This window comes from Lathyrus oleraceus, chromosome 7 (assembly GCF_024323335.1).
Source record: "Lathyrus oleraceus cultivar Zhongwan6 chromosome 7, CAAS_Psat_ZW6_1.0, whole genome shotgun sequence".
In the NCBI taxonomy this organism is placed as follows: domain Eukaryota; kingdom Viridiplantae; phylum Streptophyta; class Magnoliopsida; order Fabales; family Fabaceae; genus Lathyrus; species Lathyrus oleraceus.
This window is the reverse complement of record NC_066585.1, coordinates 480250932-480276954: the sequence shown is the minus strand read 5'-3', so window position 1 is coordinate 480276954 and position 26023 is coordinate 480250932. Positions and strand designations below refer to the sequence as shown.

Genomic DNA, 26023 nt, shown 5'->3' with positions numbered 1-26023 from the left:
AATACCACATTAACTAACGAAGATGTAAAATAAAAATTGAATTAAGAAAACAAATATGTAATTAAACATGAATATTAATAATAAAAATATTAACTTTTTTATATATAAAAAATGATAAATAAGTCCACAACCCTATAGAGTTAGATTCAAAAATATATTTTGAGATTTTATTAAAATATGACTTTTATACCCGCCGAGTCAAATAACTCATTTTATCAACTATATTTTAATAAAATAGATACAATTAAGTATATTATCAACTTTTCTTTTTTGTAAAATGAAGATTAATTATGTCGAGATTTAATATTTCCCTTTCCACGTATAGATACCTCTCATAAAGAAAAACACCATATTTCACGCATACAGCTTTCAGTTCATTGAACCCTTTCGTTTTCATACGCTGAGCCAAGCCAAGCCATTTGTTGCAAGAGTCGTCAACTCTTAAAAAGTTGAATAAACAAAGCCTAAGGTCAAAATCCAAAATTAAAAAGTTTGATTTTGATGCACACACCGTGTGTGATACGAGATTCCACTACACGTTTGTTTTTTTATTATTACAAATTAGATACAAAGAATAAAAGCATATCGTTTAAATTGGAACACGTAAGAGGAAAATAAAATAAAACAACACCATGTTGCTTCAAAGAATATATAGTATATAGTGGTAGACAAAAATTATTGCTTTAAGAGTCATATTTTCAAATTGAAAAATAAATTGCTTGAGCTTAGAAGCATTTTCATTTGGAGTATTGTTAATATGTTATTTCAATTTTGAACTTGATAAGATGCTCATGCACTAACGACTATAGCTCTATCATTTTCCAACCAGAATTGCAGAAAGTGGTGGAGGTTGCTAGTGCATGGGGCACCAAAAAAATTTTATTACAAAATCACAATTTTTATGTGAGAGTTATATTAATAATCAACAAAATCCAAGTTTTACAACTTTACAATTCTCACCACCTACTGGTTTACACAATTACTCCGAATTTAAATATAATCGAAACGATACATGTAATTAGTTCAAATTAACATCAAATACATGTACATTTTTGCTTATATTTAAGTTCGATAAGTAATTTACCCGGCACTCGAGTTTGGAAGGGGTAAGAGCAAAAACGATGCGAGACCGCGACCGTGACAGCGACCCTTCGGCGGCATGTATCTCATATCTTTTTTTTTTATATATATGATGATGATATTATATATGGTTGGTGTTTTTATTATTCTTATACACATGATCTCCATATCCTTCCTTCCAAAGAGATAACAATGATGGAGACATCGTCGTGGTAACGTCGCCTATCGCCTTGTGGAATCTCGAGCAATTCATGAAAGTCCAAACCTGGTTAAGATTATGGAGAAACAAAGTTAGGTAAAATCGTTATAGTAATTAATGTCTAAGATGCGATTGTGAAATGTTTAAAATGGAATTGTAAGTACCAGCTTTCTTTGCGGCACGAAACAAGACTTCTTCAACCAAATGTTGAGCAGGGTCTCCTTCAGGTTGTAATGTGATGAAAAGTTCAACTTCGGCTACTGCTTCTTCGTTTGATAAGTACTGATAGAGGCCGTCGGAGCATAGAATCAGGAACTTGTCTTTTTGGCCTAATCTGTGGTGTTTAAGATATGGTAGGCAAGTGATGTATGGAGAATTTCCTACGTAATCGATTCTAAACATCTCCAGAAGTGCATTGTTCCATTTTGGCTGCAAAACATTCACATACATGCTTAGAAACATGGTTTAAAAAATGGTTTTAGAAAACAATGGTATCCTATATCTTATAGTTTGGAATTTCGATTATCACAATGTCATGCATCTAGGCGATCTAGGCAATCAGAACATAGATGTGCAGACTGCGTGAATAGGAAGTGATTGTGATTTTGCGGATGCAAAAACTGTGATTGGGGATAAAGATATCTTAATGGTAAAGATGACTGTAAAGTTGCTGATTAGAAATTACATTAAGATACCAACCTGTTTGAGAAATCCGGCACCGAATGCTCGAGTAACCTTGAGAGATCCCTTAACACGATCATTGACTACGGCACAAGGATCATCCGGGTGTTCTTTTCTTATTCTGATTACTTCCTGAAATTAAAATTAAACATTTTCAATCAAGAACAGATAAACAAAAGACCAAAAACAGTAGTCTAAGAGAGGTAAAGAATTTACCTCTTCAACATTGGTACTATGATCTTTGGTAAGCTGAAAAGCACTTAAACTAGGAATAGCATTTGATTTATCAGCATCCTCCCATGATTCAAGATCATGCATTGTTTCTTCGTTAATCCTCTCCAAATCCTGTCGAATTTTCCCAATCCAATAATCAGGTTCAGCCTTTTGTGCCAACACAGCTCTACTATCTCCCACATTCATCACATAAACATCTTCCCCTTTCATCAACATTACAAGAACACACGAACCCATCAAAGCAAGTTCTGGATTCTCCATCACCATCTTATCTGCAACATCAAGATAAGACTCCTCGGTTTTCCTCAAAGCTCGAGATAGAGCTTCCAAAACATCTGAATGATTAACAGAATCATTGTCACCGTCGTCACCACTAAGTTGCTCCTTCAATCTTCTATCAAGCTCTAGTCTCTCCCTGTCCCATTCACATTTCCATCTCCTGTGATTTTCTTCGTGTTTCATTGCTGCATCTTTGTACTTGTTCTTCGAATTCTTACCCCTCTTTTTTTTCTTCGAAACTGAACCCTCTTTCTCTTGATCAACACATTGAGAACAATCATCAAACACCTTATCTTCTTTCCCAACAACATCATCAATCGAATTGCGCGCTTTCGAATTAGAATTATCCGAGGAAACCCCATCATCCCAAAGCAACCCTTTAAGTTCCTTGTGAACAAAAGTATACAGATTCGAAAGTAAATAATCAGGTGCATCAGGACCATTGAAACCATCATAAATCCCAACAAAAACCCAACCATGTTCTTCAGAAACAACAACATGAACACGATCCTCCCCTGCTTTCCCCTGAGCCCATTGAAGATTCTGACTCCCCATTGAATCATCATCTTCCAAACTACCTTCACTACTCAAATTCAAACTACTCACCGTCAAATTCTCGTTATGCTTCTCCCCAGCAAGGATCCACTCCGGTGGTTCCTTAACCGCCACACCTTTGATCGGAGTAACAATAGAGTTCTGTCCACGCGACAGAGTCTTCGAAATCGCTCTCTGAAGAACACGAATCCATTTCTCTTTCCTTGTTCTAGGTCTAACGGAAAACCCTAATCCACTATGAGAGAAGCTTCTCGGAAACTGATCGGAGTTTTCTTTTTCAATCGGACCAGAAAATAAACCACGATCAATCGGACCAGACATAAACCCACGCTCAATCGGACCGGACATGAACCCACGCTCAAGTGGACCGGAACCCGGAAAACCACCACCACCGAAATTACTCGAAAAAGGACCCGAACCGGTACCCATCAGATTCTTCGGAATCGGTTGCAACGGAAGAGAAGCAAAGGAAGTAGAACTCTCAAACGCCGCAGCTCTATCGAAACATCCGTAAGAGTATAAATCCATAAACGCCGTTGATAACGGCGTCGACGTGTTAGCACTAACGGAAGCGCCAGAGATAGTTCTAAACGTTGTCGTTTCTTCAGAATGAACCTTCGAACTCGATAAACGGGTCGGGTCGGGTCTTACATAACAGAAAGAGTGACCAAGTCCTTCGTCTAACGGGTCAGTTATTAAAATCGATATATCGTGTTTCCGACCACCGTTGTTTCCCGTGAAACACACCGTTAGTTTTCCTATTCCGTTACCCATAGAAAGAAAAAAACAAATGAAAAAACAAAAGAATCAAAAGAATAAACAAGATTTGAGGTTGTTACTTGTTTACAACTCGTTTTTCATGTTGGGTTTGGTGTTGAAAAATTAGTAGGAACTAGGAAGCAACTAAGAGAGAGAGATGGAGAAGTGGATGGTGAAGAAGAAAAACAAGTTGAAGTTGATAAGAGAAGATGATGAGAGAGAGAGAGAGAGTTGACTTTTGTATTAAAGTTTATTTACAAAATAAGAAAACGCACTCATTTTTTCTCTCAATTATTTATGGAAAATTAATTCAAAGTTGAATTTATTTTTTTTTGAGTGGGGCGTTGACTATAATTAAGATAAAGTAAAATTTAAAGTTTTTGTCCGGTTTTGATACATGGTTCAAGATTCAACCACGCTTTATGTGGAGCGTGATCACACGCGTTAGAGAATCAATGGATGAGATCTTTCGTGAGAAAAACTCATAGAACTAAATGAATGAAACTACGTTGAGACTCTTGAGAGCGTTGTCGTTTTTAAGAGGGTGAAATTTAAATAATGTCGTACTATGAATAAATTCTGGTTAAGAAAATAAAAAGTCAATATAGAGGAAAAATGAATTTAAAGGAGTAAGAAAACTGCATGTTGAAAAGCGTGCCATGGTCACCGTTGGATCAAGCGAAGAGTGTTGAAGAAATAACATTGACTTACACGTGGCAGTGTCTTATTGGTGGGTATTATAATTTGTCAACTGGAGATTTTTCGACTGAGCTGAACGAAAAAAACCAAAATAATTGTCAATAATTTCGGCATTTTTGTGTTTAAATTAAATAAAATAAATGGAAAAAATTGAAATAGGAAGAGAAGTTGAGGTTGGCTTAATTTATTAATCGATTGTGTTGTTGGTGGGGTAGTTCGAAATTAGTAATGCTGCCATCACTCCACAGCCTGAACATTTAGGTGATTTGACTAACATGTAGCCCCATTACTCCATTGACTTTTTTTATATAGTTAGTATAAATTGAATTGTGTGTTGACATTTCAATTTTTGCTTGATGATGCTTGGGATGAAAGCCAACCAATTGTCTGGTTTTAAATCAATGATGGTGAGTATGCAACTTGTGATGGATATAATTAGTATGCAACTTGTGATGGATATAATTGTTTTGAGTTGATTAAAAGTTGTAAATTTTGGTTACTAGAAGTATGATACTAAGTCATAACAATTCAAAATATTAAACCTTGAAAAAGATAATGTGAACATGAATGACAACATGGCCTAGTCCATAATTATTTAATTAATTAGGGATTTGTTTATAATTATTATTTTTTATGAATTTTTTTTACTTAATTTTAAATGAGTTCAAACATAATAGGCAATACAAAGTCTACGATCCTTTGTCAAAATCAAGTCTATAAAACTGAAAATAATTAGCTTTCACACTTAAAATATTAGTCAAAATCGGTAAGACAAGTGATAAATAAATATGTAAATTATCCTTATACGATAGCAAGTTAACGAAATATGAACACAGTTGAACTTGAGTCGGTTGAATCTTTCTCAAATCAATATGGGTCTATCATAGTCACCAAAACTTTAGACTCATTTAAAACGCAGTCGAACTAGACAATTCAACATTACAACTATGTTACATGTTGATAGCACCAATAACCAAAGATATGCAAAGATTACATAACCACGTTGTGAATAAAGTTATGCATTAAGGATAAGATCAACAAAACATATCGTGAAATGAAATACATTATGTTGAAGATGGGGTGTCATGCATCCAAAGCAGGGGTGGCAAACAGTCGAATATATGAATATTTTTGTTAGGGGTGGCAAACAGGCATGTTCTCCCATTTAAGTCGTCCATGCAAAAGCCCGCAAAAAATGGGATGAACATAGTAGAAGATACGTGCCTAAAACGTTGATTCAACTCGAGAAAAAATGAGGGTGAGATGGACTCTGCACCCCTAAAGCTTAAAACTTGCAAAAATTCATGTTTGTCTCATTAATTCTCGCGCCCACAAAAAAAAAACTTCCAAAAAAATACGCGGGACGATGCGAGCATAGTAGAGGGTGCAAGCCTAAAATATTGGTTTGGTCTGCAAAAAAATACAAGCAAAACGGGCATGCCCAACGGCTGACCCGTTTTGCCACCCCTAATTTTTGTAGGTCATGATTCTATAGTCAGTAAAAAAATCCACATGTGTGAAACCAAATTTCTTTCTCGACATAATTGCTTGAAGGAAAAGGAATCATTATTAAAAAATATTATCCTATCATACGGCTAACTTTCAAGTTCGACAGCAAATCGGGCATGCTCGATGAGACATTATTGCCATAACAACTAAAATACTCCATTTTCCATGTGAACATTATGTTTTGATTATGCACATGTTGTTTATAAAGAACCTTATCATAGATCAACCATAATCATCGTTAAATAAGAGGACATGCCAATAACGACAAGATAGACCTCCCTAAAATAGTGGGAACGACAACATATGTGCCTCCTCCCACTACTTTTGGAGGTGTGTTAATTGATCCACTTAAGGAAATAGTGATGATGATAATGAACTTTATTATACAATAGTTAGACATATGGATATATGATATTATGTATCAAGTTTCTCGACAACTTATTCACAATAATGTAACACATATAGTTCATAAAGATGTCTAACAAGTTAGAGAGTTAGAGATCAAGTGAGTCCTTTCTTGTGATAATTTAATCACATCAATCATATAAGGAGTTTAAGAGAATCAAATTAGTGTAGGCAGCGTTACTCAAATCATGTCGATCAATATAATGGTAAGGTCTTTCCATATCTAACTAATTTGTATACAACACGTACATTTTACTCTTTGTAATTACAAAACTAGTTTTTTTTTGTTACGGCTAACCCTAAGAAAACCAAGTAGAGAATTGTATGTGGATGATATTGAAATAAACACTTTAGGTATAAATTATTATGTCAACGGGATGCTTAGTCAAATAGCATTAATTCATCTTATGTCACTAAAGTGTAATACTTTTGCAAAAACCACTTTTGATTTTTTTTAATATAGTTGTGGTTTATACAAGGGGATAAGATTTTTCAGAGGGAAAAGTTTCTTTTAGATTTTTAATAATCACCATCAAATGAATTTGAAAGAATTTTGTGTCTTATTTCAATTTTCTAATAAGGGGATAAGATGAGTCGTACAATTGATTAATGTGATTGAATTTCATGATAATATTTTATGGGGGGAATTAATTGTAGAAAGGGTTATAAAGATGTAAAGGTCAAGTCCTCTCATACTCCAAATCATGTTTTTAGATACATTTAGATAGCTTTGGCCGATACAATTTTTGGCAGACCTGATAGTGTTAAGGTGGCTAAACAAAGTAAATTTTTTTATTTTAAATGTTGTGTATAACTTTGTGCATGTAACCTTTGGTTCATTCTTGTCCATACACTTTAAGTTAGTTACGAATGCAAGCGAATATGGTACTTAACCATTTATGACCTTCTACTTTGGTTTACCAATTTTCCTTTTTTACCTTTTCTTTGTTCTTTTCTTTTATCCCAAATAAGAAACTGGTTGTGATGGATTTAGAGTACAACATTGAAAAATAACTCTTAACTTAAAAAAAATCTAGGTTGAGTCAAATTTAGAACAACAAACCAACTGATCATTTGATGCCTAAACCAACTAAAAAGATGTTGTTTTAGCTACTATTTGCCTTGACAAACAAAAATAAAAGATATAAGATATTCCTTAATTATTATCTAAATAAGAGATATAATGCTATAATTATATCAATTATTAAGTATTGGGGTATAAATTGTTCCTTAATGAGTTGTTTATCTCTCAGTCAATACTATAATAGACCTATTATAAGTGTGTTTTTCTATCAAGCTAATATCAAGAACCAATAATACATATTGGTCTTTGATCGATAGTACCCCGTCAATTTCATTGACAGATCCTTAGAGGACAACTATCAATGATATAATCAATTGGATGTACTAAATACCCAACAAAACTGATGAGCAAACCATTCACCTTACTAGTCACAAAACAACCATCATCAAGAACTTATGGATCATTTTTCTATCATTCCTCCTCCCGTAATGAATAATCTAATTGGTAATCTTAAAGGAATAGTATAGAGGCAAAGCATGCACACTTGAATCAAGACAATGGCAGGTGTTAGATGGTGTGATGGTGTGAGCAACGTACAACTATCATATCTTGTAGGGCCACTTCATCTCGCATCCTCAATAAAAAAAGTTATTTTTCTCTTTCTTATTTTTAATATACATCAAGTATGAAAAATGTATGTTCTTATATTAGGGAGGGGTGGTATAAAAAAGAGCATTCCATTACATGACACTAAGATAATTATGTTGGCGTAAGCCTTATAGGTCAATAATTGTATTATAACTTGGTACTTGTATCAAATTATTTATTAATAATAAAAGACATTTATTTATTATATTTATTTTTCTAAAATAATAAAGTCCTTAGAATAACTAGTTTGTTTAATGAAACATTAAGTGTGTCATACCCCGAAATTTGCCCTACATTTTTCTCATTTCATTTGACCCATTATTTATGATTCATCTGTATCTTCTTATCGTAATCATCTATCATAAAACATTCATTGGCACTTTCATTTTACAAATAAAGTCATTGATTCAAAGGGTCCTTGTTATTTATGGTACAAAGTATTGAATTGTGACAAGGAGGTTAATTCACGGGCTAGAGTTTCTATGGTGCACTTGTGAATCAAGCATATGGGATCATTGTGCTACACTTGACTTGGGATGTTCATATTTCTTGGATTAGGTCTTTGAAAACCCTATTTTTGATCAAGGCATCTTAGATTTTGAATTGGAAAAGTTTGACTTTGGTCAACAAAGTCAACCATGGAAGGTTGACTATTTGTTGACCAATTTCTTTATGGGACCTTTTACATGTTAATTGATTGGCTTTTGTTCTTTTGGTTCAAGACATGGCAATTCAAAGGATCAAAAATCAAAAGATTGCAAATTTCAAATATTTCAAATTGGAGGCAAAAGTACTTTTCTTGAGAAATAAGTTACAATACATTTCAAAGGGCCAAGATTCAATTATAACATCAAAAGAACATTACAAAATCCAAAATTTCAAACATTACACGAGAAATCGCATTTTTTACCTAGAGTTGAGTTTTAGTCAACTGTTGACTTTTGGTCAAATAGTTGACCAAAGTCAAACTGACTACCTAAGCTTACTTTTGTCTTCATCCTCATTAATTCTTCATTTGTGCCTTCAAAAGTCTTCATGCTATCCAAAATCTCTCCATGATTCATACCGACATGACATGCCAACCTTGATGATGCCATGCCAAATTAAGTAATACAACCAGCCCTGCAAAAAGCCTCATAATTGTCAACATCATACCAATTAAATATGCCACAACACTTGGCTCACAGATCATGCATACATTGAAGGTGGCAAGAAACACAAGAAATGAGGGTTTGAATTGGGTTTCTAAAAACAAAATCTTTTTCAAAACTAACTCAACAAAGCAACAATATAAACAAGAAGAATAATAAGGTTATTTTTATACTGGTTCGCTATTGACGAACCTACCTCCAGTCCATTCTACCAAGGTGATTTCTCTTTCTCAAGAAGAACTTAATCCACTATAATCAAAACTTGACTATAAACACCACAAAGACAAATTGTCCTTATTTGAGTCTATCTGACTAAGACCTAGTCACTCAAGGAAACCACTATAATCAAAACCTGATTACAGACACCACAAAGACAAACCGTCTTTGTGTTCTTGAGTCTATCTGACTAAAACTTAGCCACTCAAGGAAACCACTCAAACAGATTTGAGATTTACAAGTCGTGTTTACAAAAAATGCTTCTAAAAAGCAGATTAACACAAGCTAATACAATGAATATTTTTCACACAGTAACGAGAAAAAAATCTTTTGTGTTTACAAAAACTATACACAGAAATAATATTTTTTCAGCAAGAGCATGTGTATTCGCGTAGTTATGAGCACAGTGAATCAACAACTTCTTCCAATCTTTAAGTATCCTTTATATAGGCATATAAAAGAGTTATTTGAGGGTAGAATTAGAATATTATATTACAACTGTCTCTTTCATAACAGTTTGCGTATGGGAGGAAATGGTACAATAATACCGTCCTTAGCCCACAAAATTAAGGTAGTGGTGGAAAAGGTAATTGTATTGTGTACTATTTTCCTGAGGCAAAACCTTTTGGTTTTATCTTCTAATCTTCAGAGGCTTCTGATAAAATGATGTTGGAGCATGATTAGAAGGATCAAGAGACAAGTTGACAGAGTCTTCAGAACCTTGGTCTTCAGAGTCTTAACATAGTTCCTCAGAACTTGGTCTTCAGAGTCTTCAGATCTTGTTCTTCAGAGTCTTCAGAATTTGAGCGTAGAATCTTGAAGGCAGACAAACCTTCGGAAGCTCTAATAATCAGAGCCACAGTTAGAAGCTTTAGCATGAACCTTCATCAGAACCATTGTCTAACAGTTTTCTAGAACTTGACAACATCTTATAAAGTAGTTGTATCTTCTCAAATTCAGAGTGTGTTAATTCCAGAATCTGATGATGTCACACGTAATTGCTTCAGAGTTAGAACCTATTGGCAAAAGCTACACACTAGATAATGTAACATCTTGTTTTTCTAAAAACTATTTATATTAATTAATTATAATTTTATGTGTGTATCTAATTATTATTTGTGTGATAGTTGAGATATGTTATGGCAACAAGGGTGGGGTAACCCTTGGGTAGAGAGTGTGGAGAGTGATTAGAGGTTGGTAGATTTATTTAGAATTATTTAATTGATTAAATAATATTTTAGTGTTATTATTTAAATGAAATAATAAAAGGAAAGGAGATAATGAGTTTGGGGTGTAAAGTGCGAATTATGGAGAATTAAAATAAATAATATAAATTAGTAATAAGTTGGGCCTTAATGGAATATTAGAAAGATATAAACTAGGAATATAATTTAGGAGGAGAGAAGTGAAGGAAAAAGTTTACAGTATGTGAAACTTTTGGAATTGAAGAAAAAGAGGTAAGAGAAGAGAAAAGAAAGGAAAACTTCATAAGAGCTCTAGGGAAAAGAATAGTCAAAAGCTTGGATTTTTCTGGAATTACAAGGTAAGGGTGGGAATTTGGTTCAATAATAGGGATATAAATGGAAGGGTAGAGGAATGTTTAATTCATTTTGGATTAATGATGAATGTTGGTATTTGTTGAATGAAATTTTTGTTTTAAAGTGTCCATGTATGTTCACCCTTGGTGATGTTTGAAGGTTTTAGAGATTGATATAGTATATAGATCCATGATTATATGAATATAAGTAGTGATTGATATAAGTATGCTTATAATGAGTTTAAAACCATGGAATAATTTTTGTGATGATTTCATGAATGTTTTGGGGGTATAAGAAGATGAAAATCGTGCTGGAAATTTTAGAAAAACTTTCAAGTTTTTGGTAACGCTTTTGTGCACGGTTTTGATCATAACTTTCAACTCGCAAATAATTTTAGGATGGGGTTTGAAATGTTGGTTATCTGAAACAAAGGGAAATAACTTTGTTTCAGGGGTAAAATATTTTTGGTGATGATTTTATGGTCGTTTTTGGGGTTGGAGAAGATGAACATCGTGTTGGAAATTTCAGAAAACATCAACTTTTTGGTAACGCCTTCGTGCACGGTTTTGATCATAACTTTCAACTCATAAATCATTTTAGGATGGGCTTTGAAAAGTTGAATATTTGAAATAGAGGGCTATAACTTAGTTTCAGAGATAAAATATTTTTAACAATTTTATCAGAGTTTGGTAGTAGGTGGGAAAGAAGTCTATGATGTGACAAATATGGACGAGGTATGCATTGATAAATTATTTAATGTGTTGTGAATGATTGGGGTGGTATATTTTATTATATTGGTGGTAGTCCATAAGGGTGGATTACATTACACATGGTTGCAATTGTGTGATCGATTGTGGATCATTAAATATTATTATAATTGTTATGTTAATTTCATTATTACCATGTCATACATTCATTATTATTATGTCGAAGGAGATAAGTCATAGGTCCGAAGAGGGATGAAAGAATTATTCGGAACTCAGAAGGGGGAGTTCAGGATTTTGAAGGAAGAATCAGGTTCGTAAGAAGAATAAAATGTTGAATTGGTACCACATGCATATGAGTCGTTGTTGTTATCGTGAGTCGCATATCACGAATGAAATATATGCATGAAATATGACTATATGTGATGATGGTGTTGTTGTATGACATGTTGATGATAATTTGGGCGTGAGAATGTGATATGTTATTATGCATGACTGTGTAGATGTTGTACTCTAATTTATATTATATGTTGTCATTATTGAAATGAATTCTCACCCCTTCTATTTGAATGTTGCCTTTACATGGACGTCGTGCAGATACTCAAGAGTAGAGACGCTGCTATGAGTGGAAGTTAGCTCCTAGAGATATTTATTTTAGTTTATTCGTGTTAGCTTTGGTTATGCTCTGATATGTAACACTGGAGAGCAAATTATTTATTTTGTGTTGAAATTTTCTGAGAGACAATGCATACTCTCGTATTTGTTTTATGTTTTGGTGTGATAGCACTTGGAGAAGACTCACGAGTCGGTGCTTTTAATTTTATTATGAAAACTATTATGATATTTTAAATTGGTTTTTAATTATGATTCTGCTGCAAAGATATTCAGGTCAGGTGGATGTCGTGTAAAGATTTAAGTGCAAATGTATGTAGTAAAATGTTCTGTTGTAACCCGTGTTATGGAGCAGGCTATGATTGTTATGAGTGACATCCTAAGTGATTGTATTTCGTTAATTAAATTCTTTGATAATTACGTGCGGGTTTTTAGGGTGCTACATAGTGGTATCAGAGCAAGTCGATCCGTCCAACCAGGTTGTTTAATTATGTTTATTCCCTAGTATTCAACATGTTTTTGAAAACACTGTTAATGCTTGTTTTGTTTTCCATTTGCAGGTTGGGAATGAAACAAGTGGGGGAGAAGCATATGATTCTCTTAAATGTTCCAACTGTATAGAGCTTGGACATCATGTTGCTGCGTGCGATAGTGAAATGTTGGCTAGTTTAACTATTTTTAGACTATTATGTTTTCCTGAACTTGAAGGGAGGTCGGATTCGAGGATGGTGTCGGTTAGCAAAATGGTGTGATCCTTGAGGGACGACGGTAAGGTGTTCTCGTTGTTCGCTTCATTGTGAGGGGGAATGCGATGTTTTGGCTAGAGATAAGCCAATGGTGTATTGAGTATACTGACGTGTTTCCTAAGGATGTGTATAGTTTGTCTTTTGTTGGAACATTTTTGATGTTATTCTTGGAATTAATTGGTTTGAGTTAAACCAAGTGTTTACCAATTGTTTTGATAAGTCGATGCAACTTCTTGAATCCAAAGAGGGTGTGGATTTAAGATTCTTGTCTGTTGGTCGAGTTAGGATGTCTTTGAGGGAGAACGGTTAGGAATTATTGATATTTTATTCTCAGAGAGTGAGGAGAAATGTGACGGCTAGTGATATGTAAGTGGTGTGTGATACCTCATGTTTTCTTGAATATATCTATGACTTACCTCCATAAGAGGTGGCTTGAATTGTTAAAGGATTATGATTTTAGTTTGAATTACCATCCTGGTAAAGCCAATGTAGTGGCTGACGCACTAGGTCATAAGATATTGCATATGTCGACATTGATGGCTAGAGAGTTAGAGCTAATTGAAGAATTTAGAGATTTGGGTTTGGTTTGTGAAGTCACGCTGCAGAGTGTGAAGCTAGGTATGTTAAAGCTTACCATTGGTGTTTTAGAAGGGATTAAAGAAAGTCAGAGGACTGATTTGGAATTGGTAAATCATTTGGCTTTAATCAATCAAGGTCGAGGTTGTGATTCATGTCATACCTTAATTTTACCCTTAAGATTCTACCTATCATATCATTTACGTTTCAACCAAGATCACAAGCATGATATTATCCTAACCTTCATAACTTTGGGTTTGCCTTTGTGGGAGATCATCAAGCACCCTTGGTGTTTTCTTTTTACCTTTTTGCTTGATTGCATTCTAAATTTACTAACCTTATTCAAAATACAAAAATATGCATTGTTTCCTTTTTCTTATTGTACAAGGTAGGGACTTGCAATCAAAGGATCAAGCTTGGTTTCTAAATTAGGGTTTTGATTCTCAAGGTTAAAGTTTGGTCAACAAGAGGGCCACAAGAGCTTATACTTCAAGGCATGACCTATAATCTTAGGTCACATTCATGTCAAGCTTCATTCAACATCATTTGGTCAAGAGAAGTTCAAATTTGGTGCATGTTTTCAAAGTCGATTCAAGTATGGTTCATGTGTATATTTCCATGCCATCTCCATCCAATTCAATTATCAAGATCCTTCAAAGTATAATCAAGTTTCCTTCATTTGGTATTCAAGTGTAAATCATTAGGCCTTTGGGTGCAAGGAAATGGAAAAAAAAAACAAGTTAGCACATGTTTGGTTGACCTAAAATCAAGTATGGCATGTCACTTGGTCCAAACACCATAACTCTCTCATTTTTCAACATTTTTGGAATCTATTTTGAGGCAAATGTCACATTTGAACTCCTCTACAACTTTTCATCAAGGGTCAAACATCAAATTTACCTCTAACTCCATCAACTTTTGAATTGAACAAGATGCCCATATGTGCACAAAAGTAGGTCCAAGGCCTGGTCAACCTAATGCCTGACCTAGAATTTCAGGCCACGACCTGAACTTTCCATCCAAGCCATTTTCAACTCAAGCACTCTTTTGATGTGATTCGTTTTACATTTGATTATTCATCATTAGGAGATAATTTGGCACAAATAAATCTCAAAACTCACAAGTGAATCTCATTTGGTCTAAGCTCCAACATGGTACCATGAACTATGTTCTTGCATAAGTTTTAGGTCACGAATTTCATGCCATTCTCAATCTGGGACCACCTGCACATGTACAACCTTTTTGACAAAGAAAATCGCATATGAGAAAGTGTAAAACATCTAGTTTCAAGTATCAATTCACACATTTCATGTCCCATTTCACACGCTTTATAAATCATCAAAAGTATGACCTAATTCGCATGAATTGACCTCCATTTGACACGTACCATGATCTCATCTCATTTCCTATAAATAGAGGAAACTTTTGCATTCACTTACAAGATTGGATAGCCAAAGAAACTCTGAAACCATTTAAACCTGATACCTCAAAAAAACAGTTAACTATTTCTTCGATTCAAGCTTTTTAGATTCGAATCTTCACCCAGAATCACTCATCGGCACCTTCTGAAGGTTACTGAAGCATTGCCTTGGCTTGAAACTCCTTGGAACCAGACTCCCAAATCCATCATAGTTGACCTCTAAAGCTTTAATAAGAAAGGTAGATATGAGTTACATTTTTAAGCAAACAAGTTATCAGTGTGTTCGCCGTGATTCACTGATCAAAAGCCCTCAATTACCTTGAATTTATTCTCCGTATTCACCATTTAATTTTACTTTGAAGAACTAGGGTTCTTCGTGTTCTTGAGAAAATTATCTTTTCTCAGAGGCAATTAATAGCTCTGATGCAATGAGACATGAACGATGATGTGTTATGAAGCTAACTCCATGCTTGGGTGTTGCTAAAAACACGAGTTCATGTGATATGAAAAATTGAACTAAGGTTGAAGATGAAGTCTATTTCGCGAGCCATGGGCCAAAACATTTGAACTTATCCAATGGAAATCTAACACGCGTGTTTTTCAAATAAGGTAGTTGTTGGCTCCTTATTTTGAATTTTATTTCTTTTTCTTTTCTTTTATTTTATTTCTTTTCTTTCCAATTTAATTTCTCACTCATTTTTAAATCACTTTGATCCAAATGTTTTAGACAAAATCTCTAAAAATATTTTGCATCACATACATTTTTTTCATAATTTCTAAAATCATTTTTGCATTTATTAATATTTTGTTTCATTTTTCTTTTTAATTATAATTTTCAATTTTATTTTTGATCATTTTCAAATATTTTGAGATCCAAATTTTGAGATATAATTACTTGTATTTTTTATTGACTTTGCCTAATTTTTCAACCATTTATTTTATGTTTTGGTGCTTGATTTGAATTTTCTCTTTAATTTCTTTTTTTAATCAATTTTAAAATAATTTTTTGATTAATTTTTGTACAACTTGATGTTTGAGATTGAGTTGTTGAATTGGTTTATCAATGCTTCTACACTTAAAGTCATCCATAGGTGGACTTTTAAGTTAATTCAATCTTCTCTAATTTAATATGTTGATAGATGATCATTTAATCATATTTTTGGCACTTGGAGATGGTGATAGATCATCCCTAGGTTGTGGTATATGTTTGGGTCCCTTGACTTGTTTGATAGTGGATCCTAAGTCAAACACTTGAGCTTGATTTCATCTTGCCTCTTGTTGTCTTTTTTCCTCTTTGAGTTTTGAAACAGTTGTGCTTCATGCCTTGAGAGTTTGACTTTGTATCAACACTCTAACATGATTGCCACATACATTGCTTACCTCATGATTATTAACTTTTTACATCTAACATCTAACATCTAACCTCCTAAAATTTACATTTATGTCATTTAAATTCATGTCATTTATATTCTTGCCTTTTCAATTTATGTTTCTTATTGTCTTTATATTGCAAAAGAAAAAAAACATGATAAAAAATGGCTAAGACCCAAAAAAGACTTTAGTCTGATCTTATTGACTTTTTGTTATTATCCTTTGCTTGAGGAGTATTTTGGACTTTAGACCTGATGGACTTAGTGTTTTCCCTTTGCTTGGAGATTTTCTGACACTTTGATTTATCTGAAACCCTGTGATCCCTCTGGACCCTTTGATCTTCAATGCAAGACTTCGATGTTTCTTTGTGGCCTTATGGTTTTGTTTCTCATCTGGATATTTTGATATTAATCTGATCATGTGCTTATTCATCTTGTGGCTTAATACAAAGGGAAAGGAATGCTTGTTTTGACCAATGTCAAATGCTTGCTCCATCTTATGGTTAGTACACTTGCACACACAAAGGCTTTCTCTTGGGATACCTTACAATGAGACCTTTTATTTCAAGTCATTTATTTTATGCTTTAGGGTAATCTCTTCATCTCCCTTCCACTTCTTCAATTTTAAAAATTTCTCTCTATTTCAAAAACTTCTTGTTTTCAAACTTCACACATTTTCTTAACAAACCTTGACTTTGTCAAGTGATCCAAAAAAACTTTTTTATCAATAGATGCTATAACATTTAAGCATATTTAAACTTTTTTTTCAAACTTCTAAAAAAGGAAAACCTCATCAAACTTCTTTTTTTGTGCCTTTGTGCACTTTCTTTTAAGAGCCTTTTTTCTGAAAAGATTGGATATTAGTCTATGCTTGTAGTGATGCAAGCCACTGTACTTCTACAATATGTTGAGAAATGATTGACATTTTCCACTTGAATGTTGAGATTTTCTTGTGAGAAGGTCCAAGTAAAAGTCCTTCATATCAAGATGATTCAAATGGTCATTTCCTCATACTTGTGGGTAGTAAGCTGAGTTTTCCACTCGAATACAACAAAATATATTTTCAAATTAAAATCAATCAATAAACAACCCAACTTTTTTCATAAACATATATTTGCTAGTGGTTTCTATGGAGTACCATAGATGTGATGGGTGTTAATACCTTCCTCTTGCATAACCAACCCACATAGCCAAATTTCTCTTTTGTTTTACCTTTTGTGGGTTTTATTCGACCTTTTTCCCATTCAATTTGGAAACAATAAAGTTTAATTGGGACTCTTGCTTTTCTAAGTTAAGTTAATCAATAACTTAATCTCAAAATTTTCCCGCCGAAACAATTTCAAGATTGATGATAATGGTGTCATAAAATTCTATGACATAATATGTGTTCTTGATGCTCCTGAACTCAAGAAGATTATTCTTAAATAAGGACACCAAAGTGGTTTGAATATTCATCTGGGTGCTACAAAGATGTATCAAGATTTGAGAAAGATATTTTAGTGGCCTAGGATGAAGAAAGAGATTGCAAAGTTTGTGTATGTGTTTCCATACCCTCAAATTTGTCCTACCCCATGTTGTCTTATTAAGCCCTAAAACTTAAGCATACACCCCATACATACATCTCATATGCATTTATACTCAATGGTCACAATAATCCACAAGGCCAAGGCATGCGATTTATCTACAAAGACCCAAGACCCTCTAATCATGTTAAGGTGTGACCAAGCCACCTTAATACTAATCTCATCCTCAAGAATCCCATAAATCTTGGAGGATCACTCAAGATATCTCACTCACTCCCTAAGTCCAATTTGGGTGGTGAGTCCCCTTTGAAGAGGTTTCAAGACTCATCTGGTCATCCAAGGACCAAACCCAAGCTCTTTACCCTCCTTTTGGCTTGTACAAGTCATGATTCACCATGGATCTTGACCATGCCATTAAGTGCCACTCAAATACAAATTTTTTTCATGGCCCATACCCTTTAAACATCTCAATTTGACCCTTACATCTCAAATCCTAATTCATGTGACCATGGTTCTTGATGAAACTTGTGGCTTAAGAAACCCTAGTTTGGGGATCCTTTGATCATTGATCTTGCTGATTCTTCATTATAAAATCACCTTACCATTAATTCAACATCATTTAATTTCCATTACAATCACAAACAACCATTTAAACATCCATCAAATCCATATTGCAAGTAGTTAGTTCATACTTGATTTTTCAATTTTTCATGACTTGATCCACCCACCAATTTGACCTAAAATAATTCCACAAAGGTCACAACTTAATTTATCATCATGATATAACCATTTGAGGTCAAAACATCCATCACTGTAGCTTGAAAAGCAAGAAATCACAAAAACTCTAAAACTAGGTCATGTTGGTTGGCCATATTTTGGCAAGAATGGCATATGGGAAGTTCCAAAGACCATAACTTTATCATTTTTTGAGATTTTTAAATTACACTTCAAGACAAATGTCCTAAATAACTTCCTATCCAACTTTATTTCAAGGTCCAAGACCTAATTCATTGAGGAAGGAGTTCAATTTTTCTATTGGCCAAGCTAGTCCAACATGCCTACCATGCCCTAAAATCATGTCATGACCACTACTTTGACATGTTGCCATTTCCAAACCACAAGCCCTTTTGACCTGCTTCTTTTTGCATTAAATCAAGTTCATGGAAATGAACAAATGACCCAAAATTGAAGCAAAGTGCACGAGCCATTTTTATTTGGCCTTGGTTCAAAGGTGGTGTTTTGTCTTAGTGCACAAGCCAATTGCACACCAGTCAGAATGTGAAATTCAACATGTCAAGCCTTCTAACTCACTTATTTTGGTCCCAATGGTACACAAACATATTCCAAATGTTATTGAGGTATGAATAAAGGTCAACATGCATGCCAAATCCTTTTCAAGCCAAGAACACGACCCTATGTGCAAGAAATCACTTTTTGCCCAAAATGGCAAAAAGCAGAGTCTGCAGTAGGGTTTCAAGGCCTTTGTTGGTTCCATATCAGTGCTAAGTGTAGCGGAGTATTCGTTACCATTAGAGATATTGACTAAACCCAAGGTAAATCATACAAGTCGAGTCACCACCGCACTTCTATTTATCCAAAGGAATGGTTAGAAAGCGAACAAAAATCTAAAAGTTTTATCGAATCAAAAACTAGTAAAAGAGAGTCAGAGATCTGGGTAAGGGGGTTAGTTATGCAATGGGAAGGTGTTAGGCACCCAAAACATCCTAGGTACTCCTAGGGAGCCCTTTTCATATTTTGTTGTAAGGTTTGTATTTTTGTGAAAATTTGTTGTGCAAACATGATTGAAGAGATGAGAAGAGAATATACAGGTTTATTTACATTTTGTGTTTGGATGGATAAACCCATTGCCTACGTACCATCTTAAAAAATATTAGGATCAAAACCTCGTAGTTCGGGGTAAAAATCTCAAAATGAATTGGTGAATTGATTGGTCCTAAAGCCTTAAGGTCTTTTGTTATCCAAGGGAGAAAACTCAACCTAAAACCACAAATCCACCATGTGAGGATAACTTCAACATGCTAGTGAGGGGTTAACCCTATAATAAGCATGGAAGACTCATTGTCCATCACTAAGGATATAGGTGAGTATTACATCTACCACAAGGATAACTCAAACCTAATAGCTAAAGGTTATGAAAAAGTTTTGATTAAGAGAGTGGCCATTGAAACCACAAAAGACATTTGAATGGGTTATACATAAAATATGGTCAAAGTTGACTTAGATATTCAATTCAAAATGAGTATTAAGAAAAGAAAGTTTGAAAATCAAAAGTATAAGGCTTAGGTTTCTAATGTTGAAAACATGTATTAAGTGTTTGCACAAAAGCTTTGGCTTGGGTTAGAGTGGAGGGAAGGAGAAGAATGGCTAAGATCCTAAGCAATGCAAAAGGTGAGGGATAAGAAACAAAACCACAAAAAGGAGTTCCTCTCTTGAGATCATATGGATGATCCAAGTAGCTCCCATCCTTTGGAATAAGCAATCACATAAGCATAAACTCAAGCAATCAACAATCAAATGAACTCTTGGAAGGTTCCTCAATGTATCTTGAATCTCTCTCTCTTAGAAGCACATGGCAATGGTTCCTCAATTTGGCTCAAGTGGAAATCCCTAGCACAAAGAAACACACACATCAAAAGGTTCTATTAACAATCAAAGAATGGACAAGAGGGAGTTTAGAATATGGTCCTTTCAGTGTTCATCTTCAAGCTTTAAGCATTCTAAAGGCATGAGGCCTAGTTGCTCTTTGACATTTATAACACTCTAAAGGCATGAGGCCTAGTTGCTCTTTGACTCCATTTTGCATAGGGAAGGTCCTAAAGTCTAAGTCCTTTTGTCCATTTTTTTTCATTTGGTTCACAACAAACAGACAAACACAAGCACAAAAGATATATATACACAATTATATGCTCAAGTGAGCAAAAGGCAAATTGCATTATCATAAACATGTGCTCAAGTGAGCAAAGGAAAAAGCAAATGGATAATATGTACAAGAATAGTAAATTGCATAAAAGTAAAGAGCAAAAGTAAATGTTAATGGTTAATAGTTAGTGTTAGTAGTTAATGTGCCATAAGGCAAATTTAGCGCTATGTTAAGCAATCGTAATTGGACTTATGTAGAAGTCACAACTATCTGAGGCCGGTCAATAATAATGTAGGCAACAACACAAGTTAGAAGTCTTGATTAGTGAACCAAGTTCCAACAACTTGCCATGCCAAAAAGAAGAAGAGAATTGATCTTGTATTGGTTTAAGCCTTTAGCATGTTTAGGAAACAACCTATCCTTAATGCAAAGACATTCACTTGATCAATTGATCAAGATGAATTAGATTTGAATCAAGGAAGATTAAGCCTCCCTAATCAATGCTAACTTATCAACCTTTAACTCATTGATCAAAATGAAAGAAGAAGAAGAAGAAAGAGATGAATAATGGAAAAGGAAATGGAAAGAATAAAGTGCATAAAGTGAAATAAAATGTACCAATCCATGTGTGTTGACCAAATGACATTGAGAGTCAAAGTCAAATAATGAGAAACCAGAAAATGAGATGAAGATTGGAGGTCAAACAATAAGCAATTTTTTTTTGGCATTTTTAATATTAATATAAACATGAATTAAAAATAAAAGAGAGGTCAAGCTTCAAAATCACTTTAAATCAACCTTGAAAGGTCCAAGTGATTTATCCCAAGTTCAACAAGGTCAAACAAGGTTTGACAAAAAATTTCAGCATTTTTAAAAGTCATAAACTATTTTTAATCAATAAAAAATGAATAAAAATAACCTAATTGAATTAAAATCTCAAATAAATCTCAAATCAACAAAAAAAATTGATGAGAATATTTTTCATAGATCCATCATCATTCAAATAGGTTAGGAAAATATTTTTGTATTTTTTGAATATCAAAAACTATTTAAAATGAATTAAAAATAACCAGAAAAGAGAAAATTCACAAAAAATATCAAATGACAAAATAAAAAATAATAAAAATGAAAATTAGAAACTAGAATTTATTTGGAGATGAATGCAATTGGTCCCATATTTTTTGGAATTAAAATGAAGAAGTTATGAGTTTTTGAAAATAATGGAAATAAAAGAAATTAAATCAGAAATTAATAAAATCAAAAAAACAAGGAGCGTCTGATCAAGCCTCATTAATTGACGTGGCTGATCAAACGCTCCAGATGCGCGCTTCCATGATAGGCTTCAGTCCACGCGTAACACAAACATTAAAACAAAGTCATAACATTGGACAGTCGAGATTAAATCTGGAGATTAGATCCAAGGGCTCACGATGCATCTGGCAAAGGGACGGTGACCGGAGCCACCGTCTTCTCCGGTGAGCATGAAGATTCCGGCCAAAATTGCAGGTTTCAAAAGCTTAACCAAAATACACGATCCATACATCATTGGAAAGCTAGGGTGATGTACATCACCTCTGTACCATTGGTTTCTCCTCTAGATCCTCATAGAAAGAGAAATCAGAGAGAGAAAAGCATGGTGTTCATACTGAACTTCATGGATTTCAACAATTGAGCACTCAAAACAATTGCCTCTATGAAAAGGACTTCAGCCAACACAATATCCAAGCAAATAGATCAAGAACTAGTGAGTTTCAAAGAAAAAAATAGTTGGAGAGAACCTTTGAATTGTGGTGATCTGAGCTTGCTTCCTTGCTTCCTTTGGACAAACAGAAGTACAGTGGACTATAGGATGAAGTTCTAGGAACTTTAGATCTAGAAATTCAACCAGATTTAGTTGAATTTCAGATCTGAGAAATTTGAGTGAAAATGAAATAGTTCCTTTGGTGAGAGGTTTGGTTTTCAGTTCAGCGGCATTTCAGGTTGATTCATGGATGAAAAATGAATGGAATGATGCCTCTATTTATAGAAGGAGAGGCAAGGCAAATGTGATCAAATCCGTGTGCATGGCAAAAGGATATTCATTGCATGGGCTTGCATGATCATGTAGAAGGCCCAAATCCAATGCCAAATGCAATCTGAGATATAATTGAGCTGAAATGGACGTGTAGTTGGCAATTCATAGGCTTATGTAATGAGTTCCAACATGTTATGCACAATTATGCCTAAAACTTCTCCTCTTCGAAAATGCCATTTGCCAAATCCAAACATGAGCATGTGAGTATGGTTGGAAAGGTCTTGATGTAAGGAACAAATGTTATGTTGGGAAAAAATCCATTTGAAGTGTGGGAATTAGTGAATTTTGAGTTTAAAGTGTAAGCTGCAAAACATTCAAAGGCAAGGTTTCCAAATTTGGCCAATGTTCAAGCCCCTCTGTATTGATGATGCAAACTTCAAATGAAAAAACCTTCAACACCAAAGTTGTAGATATTTTCAAGACAATCAAAATGGACTTAAATTTTGCATCATTTGGATTTTGGATGAAAGAGTTATGGGCACTTGAAATTGGACTTTTTTGCCTTTCAATGCATTTGGTCCAAAGTGACCTATAATGTTTTGCATTATCACATGTATTTCCTTTGAGATTTTGAAATTTTGTTCAATATAAAATTTGAATTAGACATATTAATATTTCCAATACATTTGATCCCACCTCAAAAATCATAAAAAATGAATGAGTTATGTTCTTGGGAAGTTGACCCAAACTTAGGGTTTCAGTCAAAATGACCTATAATGTATTGGAATGGGAGATGACATTCCAAGATTCAAATCAATTTTTTATGAACATGAAAGTTGTTCATATTGTCCTTAAGAACATTTTTTCTTTTGGGATCATCTCCATTTGACCAACACATAAAAAATTAGGTCTCAGTGCATTTCAAAATAGTCAGATGAATTGACTGATCAACTTCTCAAGTCCATGACTCATATCTTGATGAATTTATGATTGAGGACACTCAAATAAGTTCAAATATGCATTAAATGATGAGTTAAAGAACTTCTCTTGATTGTATTTGATCATGGGCTGAGGTTGCTTCAAGAGCAAGGCAAAGTTGATGAACAGATGAATTAAGGTTTCCTTTGGAAACCAACCTCAAACCCCTTGACTTGCTTTGATCAAAATGATGAATTGAGGTACTAGGGAGGCATATTTGATGGATGAGAGCTTTGGGAACCATTTCCATGTTTGCTATCATCTTCACTTGGCCATATCTCTGCACAAGGGGTCTCCTTGAAGCTCTTGACTTTGTGATTGCTCAAGCTATAAACAAAAGATGTTAGTGACATATTTTTGTGCTTTTGGTTAGTAAACAAAATAAGAAAAGCAATAATATACAATTCAAGCATGCTTGGTGATCTCAAACCACTCACAAGAGGTCCCACCCGAAGGTAAAGGGAAACAAGATGCTTATGATCCTTGAGGCAATGCAAATGCAATGTTATGATGCCATGAGGGATCTTAGGGACAAAATTGGGGTCTTACAGATGCCCCTATTTAAGGTCATTCTAGCCGGAGAAGTGAAGGTTAAAATCTTCGTCTCGACGAGGTAGAATGGGCTTAAATACTAACAGAGAGACGAATTTTGGTCCCTAAGAGACCTCATGATGCAAATGTATGTATGCAAAAGGTAACACTCTGTGGAGATATGTGTCCATAAAGAAGGAAAAGAAATCAGGAGAAACTGATAATCCATATGAGTAATTTACTCCATGGGACAGAGACTCTGGGACTCTCATGGGGATAAGAAGGGAATAGAATGCGTGAGCAGGTCACGACTTCAAAGCTTGGGGAGCAAAATTCCAAAAGGAGTAAATCCATGGAAAGACCCGAGCTGACTCAAAGGCGCATGTATTGGGGAGTAATGCCAATACAGCAAAAATTATCCATAACGGATACTTCGGATAAAAATCCGGACTCAGGTGGGGAATTAACAAATGAGGTATTACCGGTTACTGGGTAATAAGCTCAAGGAGACATGCGATCTGAACGCCGGTATAAAGGTGAGAGAACAACAAGCTTGGGAAGAATGAATATCTAAGACCGGTACAAGGGTGAGAGATATCAAACGTCCGAGATCATCTGAGGAAGACCTAAAAAAGGTACGCTTCAGCTCAGGAAAATCTGACTCCGCAAAGGGACAAAAGGTCATAATAGGGAGCAGAAGGAAGGAACACCTAGGACACCGGTTACTGGGCATATAATAGGTGACCAACCAAAACATGAATCGGGGAATATTCCCAAGACACTCATCATCCAAAAGAGGGCTGAAAGAAAAATCGATTATGGGATGGACATTCGATACCAAAAAGGGATACGAATCTTACTCAACTGGGGAAGAACAAAAGGCTTCGACCAAAGAGTGCATGAGATATATTATATATTACCGTCAGAACGTAGATAATATATTCGCATGGAAGATTATCCACAACCGGTTACTGGGTTAATAAAGGATAAATCGACCGACAAAGAAAGGCATTTGGATTTTTTATGAAAGAGTTATGGGCACTTGAAATTGGACTTTTTTGCCTTTCAATGCATTTGGTCCAAAGTGACCTATAATGTTTTGCATTATCACATGTATTTCCTTTGAGATTTTGAAATTTTGTTCAACATAACATTTGAAGTAGACATCTTAAGCTTTCCAATGCATTTGATCCCACCTCAAAAATCATAAAAAATTAATGAGTTATGTTCTTGGGAAGTTGACCCAAAATTAGGGTTTCAGTCAAAATGACCTATAATGTATTGGAATGGGAGATGACCTTCCAAGATTCAAATCAAATTTTGATGAACATGAAAGTTGTTCATATTGTCCTTAAGAACATTTTTTCTTTTTGGATCATCTCCATTTGACCAACACATAAAACATTAGGTCTCAGTGCATTTCAAAATAGTCAGATGAATTGACTGATCAACTTCTCAAGTCCATACCTCATATATTGATGAATTTATGATTGAGAACACTCAAATAAGTTCAAATATGCATGAAATGATGAGTTAAAGAACTTCCCTTGATTGTATTTGATCATGGGCTGAGGTTGCTTCAAGAGCAAGGCAAAGTTGATGAACAGATGAATTAGGGTTTCCTTTGGAAACCAACCTCAAACCCCTTGACTTGCTTTGATCAAAATGATGAATTGAGATACTAGGGAGGC

At 34.4% G+C, this 26023-nt stretch overlaps 1 protein-coding gene across 1 annotated transcript; it reads right to left on the bottom strand.

The window, feature by feature from the left end:
• Positions 1 to 734: 734 nt before the first annotated feature.
• Positions 735 to 4046, bottom strand: LOC127101483 (probable protein phosphatase 2C 4). The gene is made up of 4 exons (XM_051038910.1): positions 2177 to 4046; positions 1979 to 2092; positions 1444 to 1708; positions 735 to 1345 (listed from the first exon to the last, which is right to left on the bottom strand). Exons 1-4 carry the CDS (start codon positions 3800 to 3802, stop codon positions 1230 to 1232), a joined length of 2121 nt encoding a protein of 706 aa, XP_050894867.1. The 5' UTR covers positions 3803 to 4046; the 3' UTR covers positions 735 to 1229.
• Between the last annotated feature and the right edge of the window lie 21977 nt (positions 4047 to 26023).